The 24064-nt window shown below is 45.3% G+C and overlaps 2 protein-coding genes across 2 annotated transcripts; both read right to left on the reverse strand.

The window, feature by feature from the left end:
- Positions 1-4348: 4348 nt before the first annotated feature.
- On the reverse strand, positions 4349-13768 carry LOC115912424 (ribosyldihydronicotinamide dehydrogenase [quinone]-like). Its single transcript, XM_030963977.1, has 8 exons — positions 13688-13768; positions 12898-13081; positions 12514-12573; positions 10952-11116; positions 9940-10070; positions 8339-8452; positions 7857-7958; positions 4349-6721 (listed from the first exon to the last, which is right to left on the reverse strand). The coding sequence occupies exons 1-8, from the start codon at positions 13766-13768 to the stop codon at positions 6548-6550; spliced, it is 1011 nt and encodes a 336-aa protein (XP_030819837.1). The 3' UTR covers positions 4349-6547.
- A 3715-nt stretch (positions 13769-17483) lies between these two features.
- NQO2 (N-ribosyldihydronicotinamide:quinone reductase 2) lies at positions 17484-23514 on the reverse strand. Its single transcript, XM_030943176.1, has 6 exons — positions 23504-23514; positions 22257-22421; positions 21248-21378; positions 20186-20299; positions 18752-18844; positions 17484-17876 (listed from the first exon to the last, which is right to left on the reverse strand). Exons 1-6 carry the CDS (start codon positions 23508-23510, stop codon positions 17703-17705), a joined length of 684 nt encoding a protein of 227 aa, XP_030799036.1. The 5' UTR covers positions 23511-23514; the 3' UTR covers positions 17484-17702.
- Between the last annotated feature and the right edge of the window lie 550 nt (positions 23515-24064).

Raw genomic sequence — 24064 nt, forward strand, 5'->3', positions numbered from 1 at the left:
GATCTGTGCCACACCATAACTCTGTCATCTCTTGTGCTATCTAGGCAGTCCATTCACTGCCGCTCTGTGACTCTGTCACTTGAGGGCCCTGGGCACTACAATCTGTGCCACATAGTGATTCTGTCGCTGATCCAGTCCTCTGGGCACTGCTATTGGTGCCTGCAGAGAATCTGTCACTGCCTGAACTCTCTGGGCACTGCGATCAGTGCTGGTAGAGAATCTGTCACCCCTGAGCTCTCTGAGCACTGCAATGGATGCCACACCATGCCTTTGTCACTCCTGAGCTCTCTGAGCACTACGATTGGTGTCACACCCTGACTTAGCCGCTGCCCCATCTCTTTAGGGGCTGCAATAGATATCACACTGTAACTCTGTCACCTGTCTGAGCTTTCCGAGAACTACGATCAGTGCCACACTGTGGCTCTTCCACTGCTTGAGCTCTCTGGGCACCACGATCGGAGCCACACAGTGACTGTGGCACCACTCGAGCTCTCTATGCAATAAGATCGGTGTGAGACCTTGACTCTGTCAGTGCTTCAGCCCTCTGGACACTACTATTAGTGCTGGCAGAGAATCTGTCCCTACCTGAGCTCTGTGAGCACTGTGATCGGTGCCACATGATGGTTCTATCACTGCCTCAGCTATCTGAGCACCACAATTGGTGTCACACCCTGGCTTTGCCGCTGCTCCATCTCTTTGGGGGCTGCAAACAGTGCCACACTGTAACTCTGTTACCTGTCGAGCTATCTGGGCAGTCTGATCAGTGCCACACGGTGACTCTGTCACTGCTCCAGCCCTCTGAGCACAGCTATCAGTGCCACCAGAGAATCTGTCACTGCCTGAGCGCTTTGAACACTGTGAACGGTGCCATACAATGGTTCTATCACTGCCTCAGCTCTCTGGCCACTATGATAATTCCCAAGAAGCAACTTAATCACTTCCTGAGGCTCTGGGCACTACAGTCTCTCCCACACTGTGGCCCTGTCACTGCCTCAGCTCTCTGGGCACTGTGATTGATGCCACACCTTGACTCTTTTGCTGCTCTGTCTCTTTGGGGGCTGCAGTAGGTGCCACACTGTAACTCTGTCACCTGCTGAGCTATTTAGACAGTGTGATCAGTCCACACTGTGACTCTGTCACTTGAGGTCCCTGGCCGCTAGGATCTGTGCCACATGGTGACTCTGTCACTGCTCCAGCCCTCTGGGCACTACTATTGATGCCACCAGAGAATCTGTCACTGCCTGAGCTCTCTGAGCACTGCGATGGATGCCACACCGTGCCTTTGTCACTCCTGAGCTCTCTGAGCAATGTGATCAGTGCTGCCAGGGAATCTGTCATTGCCTCTGCTCTCTGGGCACTGTGATTGATGCCACACCTTGACTCTGCCCCTGCTCCATCTCTTTGGGGGCTGTGATCAGTGCCACACCATAACTGTCACCTGTTGAGCTATCTGGGCAGTCCAATCTGTGCCACACTGTGACTCTGTCACTTGAGGTCCCTGGGCACTACAATCTTTGCCACATGGTGACTCTGTCGATGCTCCAGCACTCTGGCCACAGCTATCTGTGCCACCAGAGAATCAGTCACTGCCTGAACACTTTCTGGGCACTGCGATCAGTGCCGGTAGAGAATCTGTCACCCCCGAGCTCTCTGAGCACTGCAATCTGTGCCACACCATGCCTTTATGTGGAGGGATAGAATGTAAGAAAATAAAAATAGTGCAGAAGGTAGTCTCACACCTGAGGAGTTGCAGCTGCACTAATCACCAAAGATTAGGAACAGGCCTGCCCTTAATAGGCCACAGCTGTGTCCAATAAGACAAGTGCTACAAAGGAGTGGGTTAGCTTAGTAAGAAGAGAGTTGGAGTTTGTTGGTTGCTTTGTGAAGAAGGAGTCAGTGCTGCAAGGAGCTGCCCATGAAGAATCACTGAGAAGGTATGGGAACTTTTGCAATAAGAGGACAACACCTTTGTCACTCCTGAGCTCTCTGAGCACTGCAATTGGTGCTACACGATGGTTCTATCAGTGCCTCAGCACTACAATTGGTGTCACACCCTGACTTTGCCACTGCTCCATCTCTTTGGGGGCTGTAATACGTGCCACACCGTAACTCTGTCACCTGTTGAACTCTCTGGGCTGTCCGATCACTGCCACTCTGTGACTCTGTCACTTGAGGTCCCTGGGCACTACAATCTGTGCCACATGGTGACTCTGTCACCGCTCCAGCACTCTGGCCACAGCCATTGGTGCTGCCCGAGAATCTGTCACTGCCTGAGCTCTCTGAGCACTTCGATGTATGCCACACCCTGCCTTTGTCACTCTTGAGCTCCCTGAGCACTGTGATTGGTGCCACACCGTGCCTTTGTCACTGCTGGAACTCTCTGGGAACTGCCATCGGAACCACACAGTGACTGTGGCACCACTCGAGCTCCCCATGCAATAGGATCGGTGTGATACCTTGACTCTGCCCCTGCTCCATCTCTTTGGGGGCTGTGATCGGTGCCACACCGTAACTCTGTCACCTGTTGAGCTATCTGGGCAGTCTGATCAGTGCCACATCGTGACTTTGTCACTTGAGCTCTCTGGTCACTACAATCTGTGCCACACTGTGACTCTGTCACTGCTCCAGCCCTTTGGGCACAGCTATTGGTGCCGCCAGATAATCTGTCACTCCTGAGCTCTCTGAGCACTGCAATCGGTGCCACACGATGGTTCTATCAGTGCCTCAGCTCTCTGAGCACTACAATTGGTGTCACACCCTGACTTTGCCACTGCTCCATCTCTTTGGGGGCTGTAATACGTGCCACACCGTAACTCTGTCACCTGTCAATCTATCTGGGCAGTCTGATCTGTGCCACACCATGACTCTGTCACTGCCTGAACTCTGGGCATTACGAGCCGTGAAAATCTGGCAATGTTATTGAGACAGAGCAGGTTGGGAGTTCAAGGCATGTTGGAAATGCCTTGAACAATGGTTCTATCACTGCTGGTGCTTTGTCTATGGAAGATTTGGAGCTGGATAGGTGGGGATTTTTTTGTTCAGGAAGGCCTGAAGTAGGCTTTTGTTTGTCAACAGAGTTACTATCATACATAACAGTCCTGGGACAGCTGCAGCAATACATAACCAAAAGAATCACCATAAACCACGTAGTTCAGCCTCCTCTGGATGTCGGTGTGTAGTTAATACAGGTTCTTTACATAAGGGCCATCCCTTTGCCATTCATCTATGAAAAGGATGGTGATGATGGGTGTCTAATGTCTTTACTGTGATCTTTCCCATTCTGGAGAACTGTTGCATTCCCTGTGGTGCTTTCAAGTGGCAATGACAGAAGAGCAGTGGCATATCAACATGGTAGGGCAGTAGCAGCCTACAATCATGTTTTTAATGGTTTGATGGTTTGATGGTCAGCAATGCAGTATGGGCACCCCTAAACCATCCATCTACCCTTATCTGCTCTTCCAGGGATGGCACTGTCTGCTTTGTGCCTTGTGCTGGCCCACACGTGCATCTGCCAGGAGCAGGGGCTCCTCCCTTCCAGCCTTCTGGAAGGTGTCTCATGGGAAAGACAGGTGGGACACAGAAGGATGCGGGCGGCTGTGGCTTTGGAGAGATAGGACAGCCTTGGCGATCACTTCCAAGATGAAGTTTTCTCTCTGAGTATCAAAACTGCCCTGTGATGGACAAACTGAGTAAACAGCTCCTTCCTAAGATTTTAAAAAAAAAAAAAAAAAAGAAGAAAAACAGAAGTTGACAGTGGAACGAGTGGAACTGATGCAAGACCAGCACATTCCTATTTTCCACTCATTCTGGATCAGACGGGATTGAGAGAGAACTGGAGTTGAATGCTCTAACAGCTCCTGATGCAAGGGCTGATCACACTTACTGTAAAGAGGACACTCAGGACCAAATGCTGAATTGTGACACTGAGCTCACTGTAGTTTAAATGCAGCAATTTTGTGTCCATCCACACTGTGAGGTATCACAAGTACAGCATTATTGAACCTGCAGTCCAGAGAGACAGGGACATTTGTCAGGTAAATAAAGGAGATGCAAATATAGATATGAAATCTCTGGTGGGCCAATTGTTCAGTTTTGGTTGTCTGCAAACCCAAACATTACAGAAATCTTTTAATAACATTTGACCTCTGAGGGGTTTTTTTCTTTTTTTGGTCCGTTGGTTTGTCTGGTTTGGTTCTTCTGCTGTTTAGCTTTGCATTGTGTATGGGGCCAAAGGTGTGGACTAAAGGCAGGAAGAGAGATGGCTGAATTTATAAGAATTGCTCAGTTAAAGACGTGTCAGTCTCATTCTGTGGTGATTTGCCAACAAGCACTACACAAAGAAAGAAACTGTCATTTATTTGTATGTATGCTTAGAGGTCAGTCTTGCCAGTTATGACATTCCTTCATTAAATGAATAGGGAAAATAAACCGATCCAGAAATGCAATCTGAATTTACAGAGAAATGTCTTAATTCTTATTGAGGAGATGGAAAGATTATCTTGAAATGGACAAAAAGATTGGTACATTTTTAGTGCTTTTCTCCATAATGAACTTATCTGAGCAGAAGTCTTCAATTTTAGCATTAATGAGAATTTAATAAGCCTATTAGTTTTAACTTTAACTGAACTTGCATTAATCTCAACCATTTACATACTTTGTACTAAAAATCTCAGCCATCTTATTAAAACTTAGTGCTACCATATGTGTGGGAGCTGGCATGTGTCTGCCAGATACTGTTGAGCACAGTATCCTCAAAATACAGGTCAGTCTGGCATTCTTCATCTAATAGTTAAGCCCTCTAAGCTCTGCAATTGATCTAAAGCAGTAATGTTGGTTTGACATCAGAACTTCTGCTTTTACCTCAATTTCCTTCTTTCCTGAACAGTCTGCTAATTGAACACAGTGAATAGAAGGATGATTTCTCTTCTATGCAATTTTAAAATTTGTCCTCAGATTTCTCTCGGTAACTTTGAGTTGTTCTCCTTAAGTCTTTAAGGCATGAATCTGCTTTCCCCACAACTTAGATGTGTAGCACTTTCTTCCTTATTCCCTTTCACTTTCCTTTTCCTATAACAGAGCTGTTCAGCCAAAGCAAATTTCCTGCTTCTGCAGCCTAAAGACTTTGGCTCACATGCCCCACAGCAGACATCTGCATCAGCTTGGGGCAGCTCTGCTTCCTGGGAAATGTCTCTGCTGGATGTCACCCTTCACTTCATATGGGAGCAAACAGGAACACTGACCCTTTCCCTGTGTGGCATTTCCCAGTCTGTGCTTCAGCTTACACTGAGTGTCCAGAACCTGGGCTCAGCATGTTTATTATCCAATTAGTCCCCAAGGAACTGTACGGCTGGGGTGTGACAAGACTGCCACAAAGCAGGTATGGCAGATGCACAGAGGCCTACGTGTCATTTGACAGTGACTCAGGGGACAAGCTCTTATAGAGGCCACATTCTTTTAATATCAAAGTGCAAAGGCAGCAGTTGGGTGAGCTGGTCAGAACAAGAAATTTGGTAGATAAGTGAGAAACCTCCCCCCTTGCCATATGCACAAACAGGGTTAACAACTCTAAAGCACAAAAAAATTCCTGCTACAGTTTCAGGTAAAAATCCTGGCTATTAAGAGCCAGACAATTCATTTGTCCCATAGATGCTGACCCACAGGCAGACAGTGCACCTGCAGGTTTTTGGGTTAGTGCTCTGCCTCACTAACTGCTGGTGCTGGACATCTCCAAGGACGCCCATCGAAGCTGATGTTGGAGGGGAAGCAAACACCCTCCAGACCCAAACACCAACACTGACTGCTGTGAGGGGGCAGGCAACAGACAGGATTCCTTCTTCTCTCTACTTTGGGAAGATGCCTACTTTACAAACGGGAGCTGTAGTCTACAAAGGAAGGCAATTTATGCACATATCACTACATTCATCTTTAATTCTTCCCTTTTCTGGTATCTGTCATAGCTTTAATATTGCTATATAGATAGGATCTGGAGAAGCCTAGATTGGATCTGGAGAAGCCCAGGGCTGCCCACAAGGCTTTCCAGCTGTTTAAAACACTTTGCAACGGTACATCCTTTTGCAACACTACTCATGATCTGCTTTTGTTGCTCCAAAGCACAAGTGTAGTGCTATGACAATCCATCTTGGGCTTTTAAAGGTTGAGTATGGACACCATATTCCCTGGCAAAGGAAAAAAAAGTGGCAACTGGTACAAAAAGTGTTAAAATAAACTTGGCCACATATTGTTTCACAAGCAGCAATGGTATCATCTGCCATGAAATATCACATGTGTTATCAAGCACAGGGAAGTAGGATGACACCGTTTATGTGAACAAGGAGAACAACACAAGGAGTTTTGCACCCATCCTTGAAGGGAATCTCTTGGGAATCACTGAAGATGAATACCATGTTGTCAGTTAAACTGCTAGATATAGCATTCAAGATTCTTAAAATATATTTGAATTAGGAGATTAGTGTTCAAGTCTTTAGATAGAGCATCAAAAAGAATGGAGAAAAAGAAAATCTTCTCTCTGTAGTCTTGCACCTGAACACTACTTGAAATACCACTCAGGAGAGCAGTCTATGGGCTCTTCCTTCCAAAGAGTCTTCAGACGATGGCTCCAGGCAGCCAGCATCTCCTTCCTCTTCTCCTCAGAGACATTCTCTGGAGCATAACAGATGTGAGGTTCAAGCACTTTGACACCACAGAAGTGCATGATTCCATGCTGGATGAAAAAAAAAAAAAAAAGAAAGAAATGCCTCAGGAAATATTTGCTCTTACTTTCATTTGAAGAACATGGAAGATTCAAGTCTGTTCTGTTTTTTGACCCAGTATCAGTCAGGTTCTCTAAACCTGTGCATTTGTCAGGAGAAGGAAACTAAATTGCAGAAGTTCACTACCTATCCAGGCAGTCACTACTGAAGGCATACAGCAGAATGGCATACAAGATACTGAAAGGTAAGGGCAACTTCATTTATTCTGCTCTGGGGAATTTATTTTTAACTCCTGTTAATCCCACAGAATTGGAGATTCTGTCCTCTTTGGCAGCTGTTCACTGTTCACTTTGCAAGGATCACAGGAGGCCAAAAGTTCATTGTTCAGTTTGAAACTCCTCAGATGGGTGTCTAACTGCAGTATTGTACATCTAAGATGGTTTTTTTTTAACTTTTTGCTTCTGGCTTAGCCAAAGGTTCCTGTAGAAAGGCTAGTACCTGTGGAATCAGCTCAACTTGCCATTTTCCCTCGCTATGTTTCTGAATTTAGTTGTGTTTCACGTTTTTGCCATGTTGACCTGCGAGCTCTGCAGTTGGACCGCTCCACAGGAGCAGGCAGCTGGTAACTGCATGGGGAGGAGACCATAGAATTTTAGATCATCTGTATTGTATCAAGAAGCTGCTGGCTAAACTTGCCTTACCACTTGTATTTCCAAACCATGCTGGGTACTTCTGAAAAAAGAGTAGCAATTAGAAGAGGAATGCTAACTTTTGTGTGTTGACTGTTACTGCCAGGGTAATGTGTGGCTCCCCTCCTACCCTGCATCCTACATAAATTGGGAAATTCTGCATGGCTGAGCTAAAGGAAATCCTGTAACAGCAGGGAAACTGAAAAGGCTGGCAGTGTTAAGCTTTCTCTACATTCTAATCTGGAGGAAGGGGAGACAAAACAATTTTAAAAGTCAGTGGACTTTTAAAGTAGTCCCAGGATTTTAGGTAACAGTCTACAATCTGCAGATCATTGGAACTGACAACTTGATTATTAATTATTATATTTCATATAAAAAAACCCAATAAAACAATTGTTAAAAATAGATGGAATAATAAAATTTATGTAGACAACAACCAAATGTTCATATATTATACCTGCATGGGCCACAGGACATAGCGAATATCACCACCGATACCTTCTTTTGAATACATCTCTTGGCCTCCTCCCGTGGTGAAAGAAAAGAGAGATAATTTTCCCTAGAATTAGGAAAGTAGTGGTTAATTAAGACATATTTAAAGAAGAGCGCCAGAACGGTTCAAGAGATATTCAGGTAAACCTGGACAGCATGGATTTCTAGGGGAGAGGGTGACTTCTTCTTTCCCAGACCTTACATGAAGTGGCAGTTCTGAGGCCAAGATTGATGCCATACAATTAGACAGTGGACTGTGTGTCTTTGGGAAGAGATATGTTAAGGAAAAGGAACGTGTCTGACACCCTTGTGTGAAGCAGGGCTGATACATTACTTCAACATAGTGTAAAGTGAGAGCTCCAAACAACTACAATGGAAAAGAATGAACAAGCCCCCATAGAACATGGTGTAAGCCTTGACCTTAATAAAACAATTCCAAAAACATACCTGGAGCAAACCACCATCATAAACCTTTGACAAATCATAAGCAAAGCCTTGGACCAAGACTCTGTCCATCCAGCCCTTCAGGATTGCAGGCATGTTGAACCAAAACAAGGGAAACTAGGCAAAGAGAAAATTACCTGGTTAGCACAGAGAGTCTGGGCCACCCTTAGGCCTGGTTTACAGGACTAATCCTGTCCTCTGAACCTGCTCAGATCCTGTATGTACCTTCTCCAGCTCTCTGTCAGTAGAGGTAGTAACTGTGCCTGGCAAAAGAAGCTGAAGTGCTTTCTGTTTGTGGTAACCTCAGGGCCAGACCTGAGCATCTACAGCAAACCAACACTGTGGTGCATGTGAGGGTTTCTATCCAGAATAAAGTTGGAATAGGATGAAGTAGGAGGGTGTCATTTAATTCAGATTTAAGACTGTACAGAATTATGTCTCCTGTGGCTGAAATGCAAAAGAATCGAAAATCTTATTAGCAGGATGGACATCTGGCGATCAGCTCTGGTGACAAAGGCCAGGGGATCATAGGAAAGACTTGTTTTCAAACCCTGCTGACATCATAACCCCAAATCCAATACTGAGAAGAAAAAGACTTCTTTAAGATTTGGACCTTTGATTTCTAGATTTTCCAGTTAGCCCATGGGATTGCATCCAAAGCTATCGTATCTATGGCATTATCTTGAATGCTTAATGGGCTCTTTCTTATACTTGGCTGCATCACTACCTCTAAACCTTTGTACACACTGCACAGAGAGGAAGAAATTCTATAAACATGCAACCACATGCAGCTTAATACACAGTGAAAACAAAATGGAAACTGGGCAACCACCACAGTAACTACACGTGGTGAGTTTAGTCTGTAGCAAATTTTGAATTCCTTCATGATGTCCTTTAGAGGCTTTTTAAATTTCTTTTTTATTTTCTGCACCAGAACACACTCAACTCTTCATAGCATTTTACACATGGAAAGTAGAAGGCAATCACTTCCTTCAGGGGTTTTTATCTGGGAAGCGATAGTGTGAAAATGACAATGACTTACAGTGAAATGCTTAACTGAGATATGGCCCCATCCTAAATTTAATCAAACTTTGGAGAGAAGAATATATAAAGAGATGTCTGAGACCAACAGGGACATAAAGAAATGTAAGGCTACTACTTCCCTTCACAGTTCTTTGGGATTTGCAAACACAGGGGACAGAGCTGGCATAGTGGAGAATAGAGATGGGCTGTAAAGCTCCATTATCAATTCCCAGTAGTGTTTCTGCAAATCAGCAACAAATAAGAACAGTCTGCTTGGGAAAACCCAATTCCCTGACTTCACTGGCTGCCCCCAGCTCCTTGACAAGGAAATGATCCTTCCTCTGCTTTCTGCCAGCCTGCCTGACATCCATGGTCACATATGTCTTTGTGCATCCATCAGGAAGTTTGGCCCAGTGTTGGGGAGCGCCTGGCCTTGCTGTTGTTTCAACCTGCATCATTGTGCTACTCAATTCCTGGATTTGCTGTAATAATGACCCAGATAATTGTATACAGATCTGTAGTTTTTGCTGTACCATTACCTAAAGTCAATATCACAATTGAATTCTGTTTAAAATAATGACCTGGAAAATCAGCAGGTCTGCTTCCTGCACTTTCTTCTGCTCTTCAACCAGGTCTTTGGACAAACCTCCTCTCTTGTAAGCTTCCCAGGTTTCCACACCATAATTGAATGCTTCTGAGTTGTGCAGGTGACCTGTGGGTAGAAATGATCAGTCATTCCTCGCCCCCTATGCAGTATCAGTGCCAGGTAAGAGCTGAGTGCAGGTTGCCATTTGCAGTTCTAAAATGAGTTACTGCTTTCCATTTTTCCTACATTCTTGTCTTTGCTGGATATTCAGCACCATCCCAGCTGATGATCACTTGATTTTCAAAAGGAGAGGCATGTAGGGTCTCAGAGTTCTGAAGCTTCACCTTCCTGTAGCAACGCAGGAAGTGCAATATGAGGACCTAAGCTCACCTCAGGACTCTGGGGATGGAGGTGGAAGATTTAAGAGAATGCTGTTAATTGTTCTGCCTCTGCCTTAGGGCTTCCTGAGGCCACCCTGCACTTGTAAGCACTAGGGACCTGCTTTCCAGCCTCTAAAACTGGGAAATTCACCAAGGGATGGGCAACCAGTATTGGCCAGCTCTACTGATTCCATGAGCAGATCATCAGTCTCCAGCAGAAGACAGGGGCAGCTGTAGCCTCATGAACTCAACTCCAGCAAGCCCCAGAGTGGTATCTGAAGGTATTTCCTCTCCATGAGAAATGGACTTTAGAGGCTGATTATGGACACGTGCTAATGTGTTTCTTCCTGTCAGTAGTCTCACTGTGATACAAAGTTCATGCTCAGGAGTGACCTTGTAGAAATGCAAATGTCTGGTCATGAATTAGTTTCTTATTAATGAAATAAGTTTCTCATTAATCTCTTGATGACCTGAGGGCTGGAGCACCTGTCCTATCAAGACAGACTGAGAGTTGCGGCTGTTCAGTATGGGGAAGATTTCAGGAGACTTTTTTTCAGCCTTCTGATACCTGACAGGGGGCTTGCAAGTCACTGGTTTTTGAGAGAGGCATATTTTGGCTGGGCTCACCAACAATGTCATTCCTTGTTGCTCTGGGCTCAAACTGCATGGCGTATAAATCCGACATGGTGACACTGCAGCCCTGCTTGCTCAGCTCTTCCACAGCAATCTTCAGCAAAGATCCATTGAAGGACTTGGGCTCTTGATGTGCATAGACTATCAGGACTTTTTTCCCTGGAGGCAGAAAGAAAACCAGGAGACCATTTGGAATCTAGGAGGCAGGTGCAGAACAGTTGGTAGAGATGGGGCTCATTCCTGGCTCTTTCTGTAGTGCCTTTTCCCAAGGACACAGAAGCAGTGAAAGCAGAGTGTCAGTGGCAGCATTTGACTCCTGGTCAGCAGCACTGAGTGATTCTGAGGCACTGATTGCTGCATGTGCCCAGCCCAGCAGTTCTGTGCAACACTGGGCTTTCCTAGGCAGAACTCAGTGGACAGTGGGGCTGTTCCATAGCAGGTCACAGTGCCCTACATCTGCAAAACCCAGCCCCTTCTCTTGAGACAACATTTCTGTTGGTCTGATTCCACTACCACCCAAAACGCAGTGCTAGGTAGATTGCCCGAAAGTGTCAAGGAAACAACTTCTTAGAGGTCAGAACACCTTCCTACCGCATTGGTGGATCCTCTCCTGATCTTTCATTTCAGTGCTGTGCAAGTTACAACACTTAACATTAAAGATGCTCCTGTTCTACTTCAGCACAATCACAGTAACTTCTGTAGAGAGCAACAAGGTTTTTTTTTTCTCAGAGATTAGATTGTCATCTGTATTTCAAACTGTTGTCAAAGTGGATTGAAGGTAAGCTGAGCGGCCAAGCAGGTGTGTAGGGATGGAATATCTTGGAGGCGTATAACAAGGCTCTGCTCAAAGAGCTCCATGGTATGCTCAAAGTTTTATTGAGCATAGGCCCTACAATTTTAATAATTCTCTTAAAAATCCCTCATCAGTGAAACAAAGGAAAGATTTTGCATGGGGTTGTTGTTGTTTATAGATAACCAGAGAGGGAAATTTACAGGGACTATTGAAAATGACAGGGTCTGTAAAACATGCAGCTCCTGTTTCCTGACTGCCAAGACAAATCTCAGGCATCTGCTGAACTCAGTTCCTCTGCAGCACAGCTTCTGGATGTGGGTACACAGTGTCCATGAAACAAGAGCTATGCAAAAAAGACTATTAAAACTAGCAGGTCAAATTCTATCATAAATTCAATGTGTCTACAAACCCTTTAAATCCCTGCTCCATACCATACTCTGGAAATTTCAGGGGCAGTTACAACTTTGCTGTTCCTGCCAGATCTCAACAAATGGAGCTCAGTGACTGGACGTTATCATATGCTCCAAAAGGTGTTACGTTTGAATCTGCAAAAATGCTGTTTTGTTTCCATTTCGGTGGAGCTGGGGGCACTTGGGCAAAAGGTTTGGAGAGATTGGAGTTTTCCAAGGCATCACTTACTGAGGTAAATTCAGTCGTTTGGAAAAGTAAGACCTCAGCGTCCCAAAGGCCCAGAGGCCCCATCTCTAAGGTGCCCAGCGGCCACCTCGGAGCGAGCAGCGTTTTCACCCGGATTTGCTCTTACCTGCCATTGCTGGCGAGCGCTGGGGAGCTTCGCTCTTGATAATCGGGTACTGCCTGAGAACTCAAGTGAGAGATTGGCTGGTGAGAAACATCAGGACCAGGTGCGGGGACAATCTCTGTTTCAGCGGGAACTCAGGGCACTCAGCACAGCCGGGCACTGGCCGAGCGCGGCCCGCCGGAGTGGGAGGGAAGCGCCCGGCTCCCGGCCCGGGCCCTGGAGCGGGAATTCTCCCCCGGCCGCCGGACCGGCGCTTGGCGGCGGCGGCACTGCCGCCTCGGCCCGGGGCTGCGCTGGGTGCATGGCGCCGTTCCCGGTCCCGCGCTGCCCTCTGGAAAGCGGCTTCGGAACAGCCCCCGGCCCCAGCGCAAGCCGGGCTGCCCTTACCTGCTCCCGGGGCCCGGAGCACATCTGTGGGGGCTGAAAGAGGCCCTTTCCGGCGGCCCGGCTGCCCGCCCTTCCCGGGCCCTGGGGCAGCGCCAGCGCGGGGCGGGATCGGGATCGGAATCGGCGCCGCCCGCGGCTCCGGCTCCGCTCGAGGCCGCGCTCGGCCGGGAGCGCGCCTCCGCCGCTGTGACAGCGTGGGACACCTACATCATCTCTGGATGTTATTTTTTTATTCTGGGTTTCTGCTCTTCTCCAAGTACAGAGTTCGTCCTTCATTTCGCCCAGCAATGCAGTATGGGCGCTCCTAAACCATCCATCTACCCTTATCTGCTCTTCCAGGGATGGCACTGTCTGCTTTGTGCCTTGTGCTGGCCCACACGTGCATCTGCCGGGAGCAGGGGCTCCTCCCTTCCAGGTTTCTGAAAGGTGTCTCATGGGAAAGACTGGTGGGACACAGAAGGATGCGGGCGGCTGTGACTTTGGAGAGATAGGACAACTTTGGTGATCACTTCCAAGATGAAGTTTTCTCTTTGATACTCTTGATGAGTATGTCAAAACTGCCCTGTGATGGACAAACTGAATAAACAGCTTCATTCCGAGACCTTGGGGGGACAAAAAAAATGCTGAGTGCAATTGTCTCCCCTGGGCAAACAAAGTTAACAGTGGAACAAGTGGAACTGATGCAGGACCAGCACATTCCTGTTTTCCACTCATTCTGGATCAGCTGGTATTGAGAGAACAGGAGCTGAATGCTCTGACAGCTCCTGATGCAAGGGCTGATCACACTTACTGTAAAGAGGACACTCAGGACCAAATGCTGAATTGTGACACTGAGCTCACTGTAGTTTGAATGCAGCAATTTTGTGTCCATCCACACTGTGAGGTATCACAAGGAGAGCATTATTGAACCTGCAGTCCAGAGAGTCTGGGGCAGTTACCAGGTAAATAAAGCAAATGCAAAAACAGATGTGGTATCTCTGGTAGGCCAATTGTGCAGTTTCGATCTTCCCCTGCAACCCAAAACATGACAGGAAGCTTTTGGTAGCATTTGACTGCTGAGTTTTCCTTTGATTTGTTTTTTCTAATTTTGAGCTTTGCATTATTTATGGGGCTGAAGGCTGGAAGAGAGATGGCTGAATTTATAAAAATTGCTTGGTTTGAAAGTTATATGTCTCATTCAGGGTGGTTTTGCCAGCATGTACTAGGCAAAGACAGGGAGATATTGCTATCTATTTGCATGTGCTTAGAGGTCACATCTTTGACATATAGCTGATTTTTTTGCCAGCAGGATGAAAACTGCTGTGTGTGAAATTTGCAGGTTCCATTGCACCATTGGAAAAATTGTAGGGACAATGAATAAAAAGCATCAAATCTCCACAGTGCTAGACCAAGTACCTGGAATGCTTACCTCATTCCTTAATCTTGACTAAAAATCCAATCACAGTAAAGCTTGTGCCATGATGGGAAGATGACTTGTATCTGTTTTCCTGGCATTAACTTTAAGGGCTGTACAGCAGTAGTATACTTTGCCAACAGAGATTTAATTATTAAGTCTCCTTCCTCTCCTCCTGTAGTTTGCTGCCAGGTATCTCTTTAGAGACTTTTCCCTCTCCATTTCTCTGATGAATTTCAAGTTCTGTAGGGACCTGAGCATAATCATTCTCTAGCAGTCCCTGGCTTAACAGTCTGCCTGGCCCAGCAAGGATGAGCATTCTCTCACACAGGAGGTTTCCAGCTCTGGAAATGACTCAATGCTGGAATATTAATTTGGGGCTCTATACCCTGTCCAGAACTCTGAGGAGGGGGATGATTGATGGGCAAAACTCCAAGAAAATACTTGTCTATAACCTTTCTGTAATGTACCTTTTAATCTAAAAGTAAAGCATTATCAGGTCTGATTGATCCCCCTGTTGTCCAACAGACATGAATATTATGCTGCAGAGCTGATTTTAGAGAAAGAAGCTGTGATCTTAGCTAATTTCGCATCATCTGTGCACCAAAACTCATACTGTATTTCTCTAAAACCTCAGAGGGCTGAGGTGGGAGAAACTGCAGCACCTAACAGAGCTGATGCTTGTGGAGAAGGGTTGCATGCCCCTGGGGAGTATGAATACAGAATGGGAGGCTCCAAGGGCCTTTGGAACCACTGTGGTTGGTGACTGACTGCAGTTAAGCTCAAAAGAGCACTACCTGATATCTCCCATAGATGCTAAGCTGTGGCCTAGCAACAGATGGCAGAGATGTAAGGGTGTATGTGTAGAGCACATTGAGAGGATTTCATTTTCTCTTGGATTCTTGTGAAGGGATAGAATATAAGAAAAAAATGGAGAAGGTAGTCTCACACCTGAGGAGTTGCAGTTGTACTAATCACCAAAGATTAGGAACAGGCCTGCCCTTAATAGGCCACAGCTGTGTCCAGTGAAGACGAGTGCTACAAAAGAGAGTTGGAGGTTGTTGGCTGTGCTGTGAAGAGAGTTGGAGTTTGTTGGTTGTGTTGTGAGGAAGAAGGAGTTAGTGCTGTGAGGTGCTGCCCATCAGAAATCACTGAGAAGGTATGGAACTTTGCAATAAGATGACAACAGATTATTATTGAATTCCAGTGAAGAACCACCTTTGCTCTGTATGTCTCACTGGGGTACAAGTGTATGTGCAGTTTTGGCAATCTGTTATGTGAACAAGATGGTTAGGTCTTGGTTTATTCTCTCTGTTAGGTGTTAACAAAATGCTTTCTTATTTTATCAAGGGCAATACAGAGAAAGCTATAGGGTGTTTTGGCTCCATGATCCTAGGGAAGAAGCTGGCCTTTTGTCTCCTTCCTGAGTTTTCTCAACATATCAGACTTCCTCTGTATTCAGAGGAAATCTGAATGAAACTGACCATTGTAATACTCTTAAAATGATGAGACAATTATCCAGTACTGACTTGAGTGTAGTGTCAGCTTAAATTCTTTGCATCTTTCCTGTAGAATGTAGCCTCTTAGGCTTTAAGATATCCAATAACACAGTAGGATTTTTCTTAAAAAAAAAAAGAAAATAAGTAGTACTTGCATTGTGCATGGTATTAGTTATTGGCTGTTTCTCTCTTCAGCGCAAAGTTTTGATGAATAGTTTATTACAAAGTATATTCCTCTGCAAGCAGGCAGCTCACTCAGTGATGTTGCTTCAGGAACAGAATATTAAATGACAGAATGAACTACACCTGGCTTTAAATGTCAGTTTTTTTAAAACCTGGATTGAAGGCACCTTGCACTGACTGCAAGACATCAGTCTTGATTTCTCTAGGCTATGAGGCTTCTTGGTAACGTAGTTCCGATGGGTATCTGTTTGTTTTCCTCTATTGATCTGCAGTTGCAAGCATGTTTGACCTGCCATTTCAGAACACCAAATAAAAGAAATACTATCATGATTTCTGTAAAAAATTGTCAGAGAAAAAGATCAGATCGCTGCCTAGACATCTGTGGGAGAGCAAGACCACCAGCAAAAAAAATAAATCCCCAGACTAAATGTGGAAAAGCATATTCCTTTACACCCTTTTCCCCAGCCTGAAATGCAGCTACAAGTTACTCACCTAATTCTAGTTTCATTCTCATGAAATCAATGCTGCTTTGGCAGGGTGACATTTGACTTTTAGCATAATTATTCTTTAGTTCAAAATGGCTGTAACATTTCCAGTGCTGCTAAGACAGCAATTCTGGCACTTCTTTTCTCTCTCCTTACTAACCACAGATGAGTCTCTGTTGGTTTTCTATGTGGTAAAATTCTCCTGGGTTTTGGAAAGGCATGTGTCAGAACACACGTGCAGCCCAGCACAATGCCCTGCAGAGCACACACTGCAGGAACACAAGGAGAAGAACCCTTGGCTCACACCCACTGTCCCTGCACAGCTGATGGCTTCCAAAGCATTGCAACAGCAGCACCCTTGTGGAAGCTGAAAACTTCGGCTCACATGCCCCACATGGAGACATCTGCAACAGCTTGGGGCAGCTTTCCTTCCTGGGAAATGTCTCTGCTGGATGTGGCCCTTCACTTCATATGGGAGAAAAAATGGAGCATCTGATTGGTGTGAGAGGGCGGGAAAAAAACAGGATTCCATTTTGTCTCTACAAAGGGTAATCAAAATAGAGAAGTCCCATTGATTTTAGGAAGCTGCATACTTTACAAATGGAAGTTGTAGTCTACCAAGGAAGGCATATATCAATATACCAAATCTGCCTTTTTTTTTTTCCTTTTTCTGGTATCTGTTATGGCTTTAACATTGCTTTGTAAATATGTCTAAAAGCATGACCTGCGCACAAGGCTTTCCAGCTCTTTAAGACACTTTGCAACTGTACATACTTTTGCAATACTACTCATGATCTGGTTTTGTTGCTCCAAGGCACGAATGTGGAGCTCTCACAACCAATGACAAGTGGTTTTTAAATGACGAGTTGTGTATGGGCAAGATATTCCCTGGTAAAGGAAAAGAAAATGTTAAAATCAGCTTGGCCATGTGCTTTACTGTTTCACAAACAGCAATGATATAATCTGCCATGAAATATCATGTGTGTTATCAACCACAAGGAGGCAGGATGACACCGTTTATGCGAGCAAGGAGAACAACACAAGGAGTTTTGCACCCATCCTTGAAGGGAATCTCTTGGGAATCAGTGAAGATAAATACTATGTTGCCAGTTAAACTGCTAGATGTAGCATTCAAGATTCTTAAAATATATTTGAATTAGGAGATTAGTGTTCAGGTATTTAGATAGAGCATCAAAAAGAATGGAGAAAAAGAAAATCTTCTCTCTGTAGTCTTGCACCTGAACACTACTTGAAATACCACTCAGGAGAGCAGTCTATGGGCTCTTCCTTCCAAAGAGTCTTCAGACGTTGGCTCCAGGCAGCCAGCATCTCCTTCCTCTTCTCCTCAGAGACATTCTCTGGAGCATAACAGATGTGAGGTTCAAGCACTTTGACACCACAGAAGTGCATGATTCCATGCTGGATGAAAAAAAAAAAAAAAAGAAAGAAATGCCTCAGGAAATATTTGCTCTTACTTTCATTTGAAGAACATGGAAGATTCAAGTCTGTTCTGTTTCTTTGACCCAGTATCAGTCAGGTTCTCTAAATCTGTGCATTTGTCAGGAGAAGGGAAGTAAATTGCTGTTAAACATATAGGACTGTCCCCTTTGGATGCTGTATGTTCAATTTGCAAGGATAAGGGACAGTCTAAAATTCATTGTCCGGTTTGAACCTCCTGAGATTGTTCCTGAACTGCAGTATGTTTCACATCTACTTCCATGTTGGTTTCTTGAATATTTTTTTTGGTTTTGGTTTTTAAGCTTTTGCCTCTGGCTTAGCCATATGATCCTGCATGAAGGCTAGTGCCTGTGGAAGTTCAGCTTGCCACTTTCTCTCTGTGTGGTTCTGAATTCAGAGTTGTGTTTCATGTTTTTGTCACATTTACTTGTGAGCTGTGCAGCTGGACAGCTCCTCAGGGGTGAGGAGCTGGTAACTGCAGTGGGGAGGAGATCATGGCATCCTTCACAAATTGGCTAACCACGGGGAACAGAAATCCTGCATGCTAGGGCTAAAGGAAATTCTGTAACAGCAGAGATACTGGAAAAGCTGACAGCAGAAGCTTTCCCCAGATTTCAGGCTGGAGGAAGGGGGATAAAACAATTTTAAACGTCTATGGACTTTTGAAGTAATCTCAGGATTTTTGAGCCCAGTTTATAAGCTGCAGATGCTTGGAACAGGCAACTTAATTATTTCTTATTATGTTTTGTATAAAATAATCAATAAAACAATTGTTTATAAATAGCTGGAATAGTAAAAATTAAAGCAAACAGTAACCAAATATTCATATATTATACCTGCATGGGCCATAGGAGATAGCGAATATCACCCCTGATTGCATACTTCTCTTTGCTTCCTCCCGTAGTGAAAGAAAACAAGGATAATTTGTCCTAGAATTAGGAAAGTGGTGCTTGAGTTAGACATGTTTAAGAAGAGTGGCTGTATAGTTCCAAAGATATTTGGGGGAACCTGGAGTGCATGAATTTCTAGAAGAGGGGGTATCCACTTCCTTCCCAGATGTTCTAAGGACTGGCAGTTCTGAGGCAAAGATTGATGTCGTACAATTACATCAATGTACTGAGTGTCTGGGCTTTGGAAAGAGATGGGTTAAAAAGAAAACCAATTATGTGTCTGACACCCTTGTGTGAAGGAGGGCTGATCCTTTTTCTTCCTTATGCAATATTTGGCAAACTGTAGCTGGAAAGCCCTCTGTTACGGTGAAAATCTCTATTCCTGTCCTCTCTGACTGCACAAATTTTTTGCTAAAGTCCCTCTTCAAATTTGGGCTTGCTTAACCACCCTGTTTCTTGTGCTCCTGTGATTATGGTATTAGCCATGTGCTCAGCTTCTCTCATCTCAGCTTTATCTTCTGTAATCGAACTAACATTTTTCCAGTGCAGTATCCAAAATATCCTGAGCCTGTTCTCCATCTGATCATTGGGGATTACGCCTATTTCTGTTAGCAAGGCAGCCATTTCTGAAACTTAAAGAAACTGAAATGTTTGAAATTGTTAAGAACATCAGAACAAACAGAGATTAACATACAGTGAAATAAATGTGAAACTAATATTGATTGCTTTTTGGTACTGCATTTGTTACCAAATAGGATCTATCAGAGATAGTGGGCCAGAATTTTCCAGGGATATTCCCAGTTCAGTGAGCAATCAAAAATGTATGATTTGACACACATTTTGCCTCTTGCCAAATTAAAAGCTACAGAGACGAAAAGGTTCAAAGTAGATAGTTGTGACAGAGGCTCATACTCTGAGTATTTCAGATCTCAGATTAAGTTTTATAGTTCAACTCCAACCTTTGACATCTAATCCCAGAACAGGACTTTGACACCTAGTGTGTCAGTCATTACAGATAAGAGGAGTCCTATAGTGGTGGGAAGACAGTAATTATTGGAAATGAATTAATTCAAACTGTTTGCAAGCTGTGTGCTACCACAGTACACTCTGATACTCCTAATAAATGATAAACCCCACAAAGCAGGCCAATAAAGATCTCTAGGAGATCGCTTAAATATTTAGGAAATGCTGCAGTCTCCTTATTTTCTTAACCTCCAGACAGTGTGAACAACCCAGAAAATCATTCAACATCTTACCAAAGCATTATTTCAGAGTAGTGAAAAGTGAGAGCTCCAAACAACTACAATGGAAAAGAATGAACAAGCCCCCGTAGAACATGGTGTAAGCCTTGACCTTAATAAAACAATTCCAAAAACATACCTGGAGCAAACCACCATCATAAACCTTTGACAAATCATAAGCAAAGCCTTGGACCAAGACTCTGTCCATCCAGCCCTTCAGGATTGCAGGCATGTTGAACCAAAACAAGGGAAACTAGGCAAAGAGAAAATTACCTGGTTAGCACAGAGAGTCTGGGCCACCCTTAGGCCTGGTTTACAGGACTAATCCTGTCCTCTGAACCTGCTCAGATCCTGTATGTACCTTCTCCAGCTCTCTGTCAATAGAGGTAGTAACTGTGCCTGGCAAAAGAAGCTGAAGTGCTTTCTGTTTGTGGTAACCTCAGGGCCAGACCTGAGCATCTACAGCAAACCAACACTGTGGTGCATGTGAGGGCTTCCATTCAGAATAAAGTTGGAATAGGATGAAGTAGGAGGGTGTCATTTAATTCAGATTTAAGACTGTACAGAATTATGTCTCCTGTGGCAGAAATGCAAAAGAATCGAAAATCTTATTAGCAGGATGGACATCTGGCGATCAGCTCTGGTGACAAAGGCCAGGGGATCATAGGAAAGACTTGTTTTCAAAGCCTGCTGACATTATGCCACCAAGACATGTCTAAAGGCTAACATGAATACAAAGAAATGTAAGACTAGTATTTCCCTTCTCAGTTCTTTGGGATTTGCAAACACAGGGGACAGAGCTGGCATAGTGGAGAATAGAGATGGGCTGTAAAGCTCTGTTATCAATTCCCAGTAGTGTTTCTGCAAATCAGCAACAAATAAGAACAGTCTACTTGGGAAAACCCAATTCCCTGACTTCACTGGCTGCCCCCAGCTCCTTGACCAGGAAATGATCCTTCCTCTGCTTTCTGCCAGCCTGCCTGACATCCATGGTCACATATGTCTTTGTGCATCCATCAGGAAGTTTGGCCCAGTGCTGGGGAGCTCCTGGCCTTGCTGTTGTTTCAACCTGCATCATTGTGCTACTCAATTCCTGGATTTGCTGTAATAATGACCCAGATAATTGTATACAGATCTGTAGTTTTTACTGTACCATTACCTAAAGTCAACATCACAACTGAATTCTGTTTAAAATAATGACCTGGAAAATCAGCAGGTCTGCTTCCTGCACTTTCTTCTGCTCTTCAACCAGGTCTTTGGACAAACCTCCTCTCTTGTAAGCTTCCCAGGTTTCCACACCATAATTGAATGCTTCTGAGTTGTGCAGGTGACCTGTGGGTAGAAATGGTCAGTCATTCCTTGCCCCCTATGCAGTATCAGTGCCAGGTAAGAGCTGAGTGCAAGTTGCCATTTGCAGTTCTAAAATGAGTTACTGCTTTCCATTTTTCCTACATTCTTGTCTTTGCTGGATATTCAGCACCATCCCATCTGATCACTTGATTTTCAAAAGGAGAGGCATGTAGGGTCTCAGAGTTCTGAAGCTTCACCTTCCTGTAGCAACGCAGGAGGTGCAATATGAGGACCTAAGCTCGCCTCAGGACTCTGGGGATGGAGGTGGAAGATTTTAGAGAATGTTGTGACCTGTTCTGCCTCTGCCTTAGGGCTTCCTGAGGCCACCCTGCACTTCTAAGCACTAGGGACCTGCTTTCCAGCCTCTAAAACTGGGAAATTCACCAAGGGATGGGCAACCAGTATTGGCCAGCTCTACTGATTCCATGAGCAGATCATCAGTCTCCAGCAGAAGACAGGGGCAGCTGTAGCCTCATGAACTCAACTCCAGCAAGCCCCAGAGTGGTATCTGAAGGCATTTCCTCTCCATGAGAAATGGACTTTAGAGGCTGATTATGGACACGTGCTAATGTGTTTCTTCCTGTCAGTAGTCTCACTGTGATACAAAGTTCATGTTCAGGAGTGACCTTGTAGAAATGCAAATGTCTGGTCATGAATTAGTTTCTTATTAATGAAATAAGTTTCTCATTAATCTCTTGATGACCTGAGGGCTGGAGCACCTGTCCTGTCAAGACAGACTGAGAGCTGGGGCTATTCAGCATGGGGAAGATTTCAGGAGACTTTTTTTCAGCCTTCTGATACCTGACAGGGGGCTTGCAAGTCACTGGTTTTTGAGAGAGGCATATTTTGGCTGGGCTCACCAACAATGTCATTCCTTGTTGCTCTGGGCTCAAACTGCATGGCGTATAAATCCGACACGGTGACACTGCAGCCCTGCTTGCTCAGCTCTTCCACAGCAATCTTCAGCAAAGATCCATTGAAGGACTTGGGCTCTTGATGTGCATAGACTATCAGGACTTTTTTCCCTGGAGGCAGAAGGAAAACCAGGAGACCATTTGGAATCTAGGAGGCAGGTGTAGAACAGTTGGTAGAGTTGGGGCTCGTTCCTGGCTCTTTCTGTAGTGCCTTTTCCCAAGGACACAGAAGCAGTGAAAGCAGAGTGTCAGTGGCAGCATTTGACTCCTGCTCAGCAGCACTGAGTGATTCCTGAGGCACTGATTGCTGCATGTGCCCAGCCCAGCAGTTCTGTGCAACACTGGGCTTTCCTAGGCAGAACTCAGTGGACAGAGGGGGTGTTCCATAGCAAGTCACAGTGCCCTACATCTGCAAAACACTGTCCCTCCTATCGAGTCAACAAGGAAAGAGGAAACATTTTCTATGCCGCAGTAGTAGTTTATAGTTTACCAGAGAGCAATATTTATAGGGATTATTGAAACTGACAGGGTCTGAAAAACTTGCATCTCCAGTTTCCTGTCTGCCAAGGCAAAAACTTAGGCATCTCCTGAGGTCAGTTTCTCTGGTGCACAGCTTCAGCCCGGAGAAACACCTGCCAAGTGACAGGCAAGTTTGTGGTGTCACAGAAAATTAGTAGAAACTGAACTGAATATTTGATGAAACAACAGCTCATTTTGAACATAAATGATGAGGTGCAATTATTTCACAAGGGTTCACAGTATCCATGAAACAAGAGCTATGCGAAAAAGACAATTAAAACTTGCGGGTCAAATGCAATCATAAATTTAATGTGCACAAACTTTTTAAACCCTTGTCTATATGTTATTCTGGAATATAAGGAGCAGTTGCCTCTTTGCTGTTCCTACCAGCTGCCAGCAAACAGGGGGCTCTAGGAAATGCCTGGAGATGGACAAGCTCCCCAGAGTGCTCAGTTTGATTTTGCAAACCTGCCAGTTTTTTTCCCTTTTGATAGAGCTGAGGACACTTGGGCAGAGTGTTTAGACAGACTTGAGTTTTCCAAGGCATCACTTACTGCGGTAATTTCAGTCATTTGGGAAAGTAAGACAGTGTCATAACTGGCAGAGGCGCCATCCCTGAGGTGCCCAGCAGCCACCCTGGAGCGAGCAACGTTTTCACCCGGATTTGCTCTTACCTGCCATTGCTGGGGAGCTTCACTCTTGATAGTCGGGTACTGCCTGAGAACTCAAGTGAGAGATTGGCTGGTGAGAAACATCAGGACGCAGGTGCGAGGAGAATCACTGGATGTATCGCGCCGCTCCCGGTCCCGTGCTGCCCTCTGGGAAGTGGCTCCAGAACGGCCCCAGCGCCAGCCCGGCTGCCTTTACCTGCTCCTCGGGCCCCGGAGCACACCTGCGGCCGGGCTGGGAGCGGCCCTTCGTAACATCACTGAATATCCTGAGCTGGAAGGGACCCGTAAGGATCCCCGAGTCCAACTCTTCCCGGCGGGCCGGCCCTAGGGCAGCGCCAGCGCGGGGCGGGATCAGGATCGGCGCCGCCCGAAGCCCCGGCTCCGGCTTCTTTTTCCTTTTTGCATCTGGTTTCATTTGACACCCCACAGTGGTAGTTCTTGTACTGTGAGTGGCAGTGAAGGGTCAGTCCATGTTCTTCTCCTCTGTCCGCTGGTGATTTTGTGGACTCGCAGCGTGTGCCGGCTGAACCACCTCTTTCCTGGACTGTTCTTCCGGGGCGATCT

Source organism: Camarhynchus parvulus, chromosome 2, assembly GCF_901933205.1.
Source record: "Camarhynchus parvulus chromosome 2, STF_HiC, whole genome shotgun sequence".
In the NCBI taxonomy this organism is placed as follows: Eukaryota; Metazoa; Chordata; class Aves; order Passeriformes; family Thraupidae; genus Camarhynchus; species Camarhynchus parvulus.

What these genes read in the sequence shown, in the direction of transcription:
- LOC115912424 (XM_030963977.1), bottom strand. Translation starts at nt 13,768, where the DNA reads ATGGACACAAAATTGCTGCATTCAAACTACAGTGAGCTCAGTGTCACA. An exon ending in GCTCCGGGCCCCGGGAGCAG is followed by an intron (nt 12,574 to 12,897) that starts GTAAGGGCAGCC and finishes CTCTCACTTGAG; the next exon opens with TTCTCAGGCAGTACCCGATT. An exon ending in CAGACCTGCTGATTTTCCAG is followed by an intron (nt 8,453 to 9,939) that starts GTCATTATTTTA and finishes CTCTTTGCCTAG; the next exon opens with TTTCCCTTGTTTTGGTTCAA.
- NQO2 (XM_030943176.1), bottom strand. An exon ending in CAGACCTGCTGATTTTCCAG is followed by an intron (nt 20,300 to 21,247) that starts GTCATTATTTTA and finishes CTCTTTGCCTAG; the next exon opens with TTTCCCTTGTTTTGGTTCAA. An exon ending in ATCTCCTATGGCCCATGCAG is followed by an intron (nt 17,877 to 18,751) that starts GTATAATATATG and finishes TTTTTCATCCAG; the next exon opens with CATGGAATCATGCACTTCTG.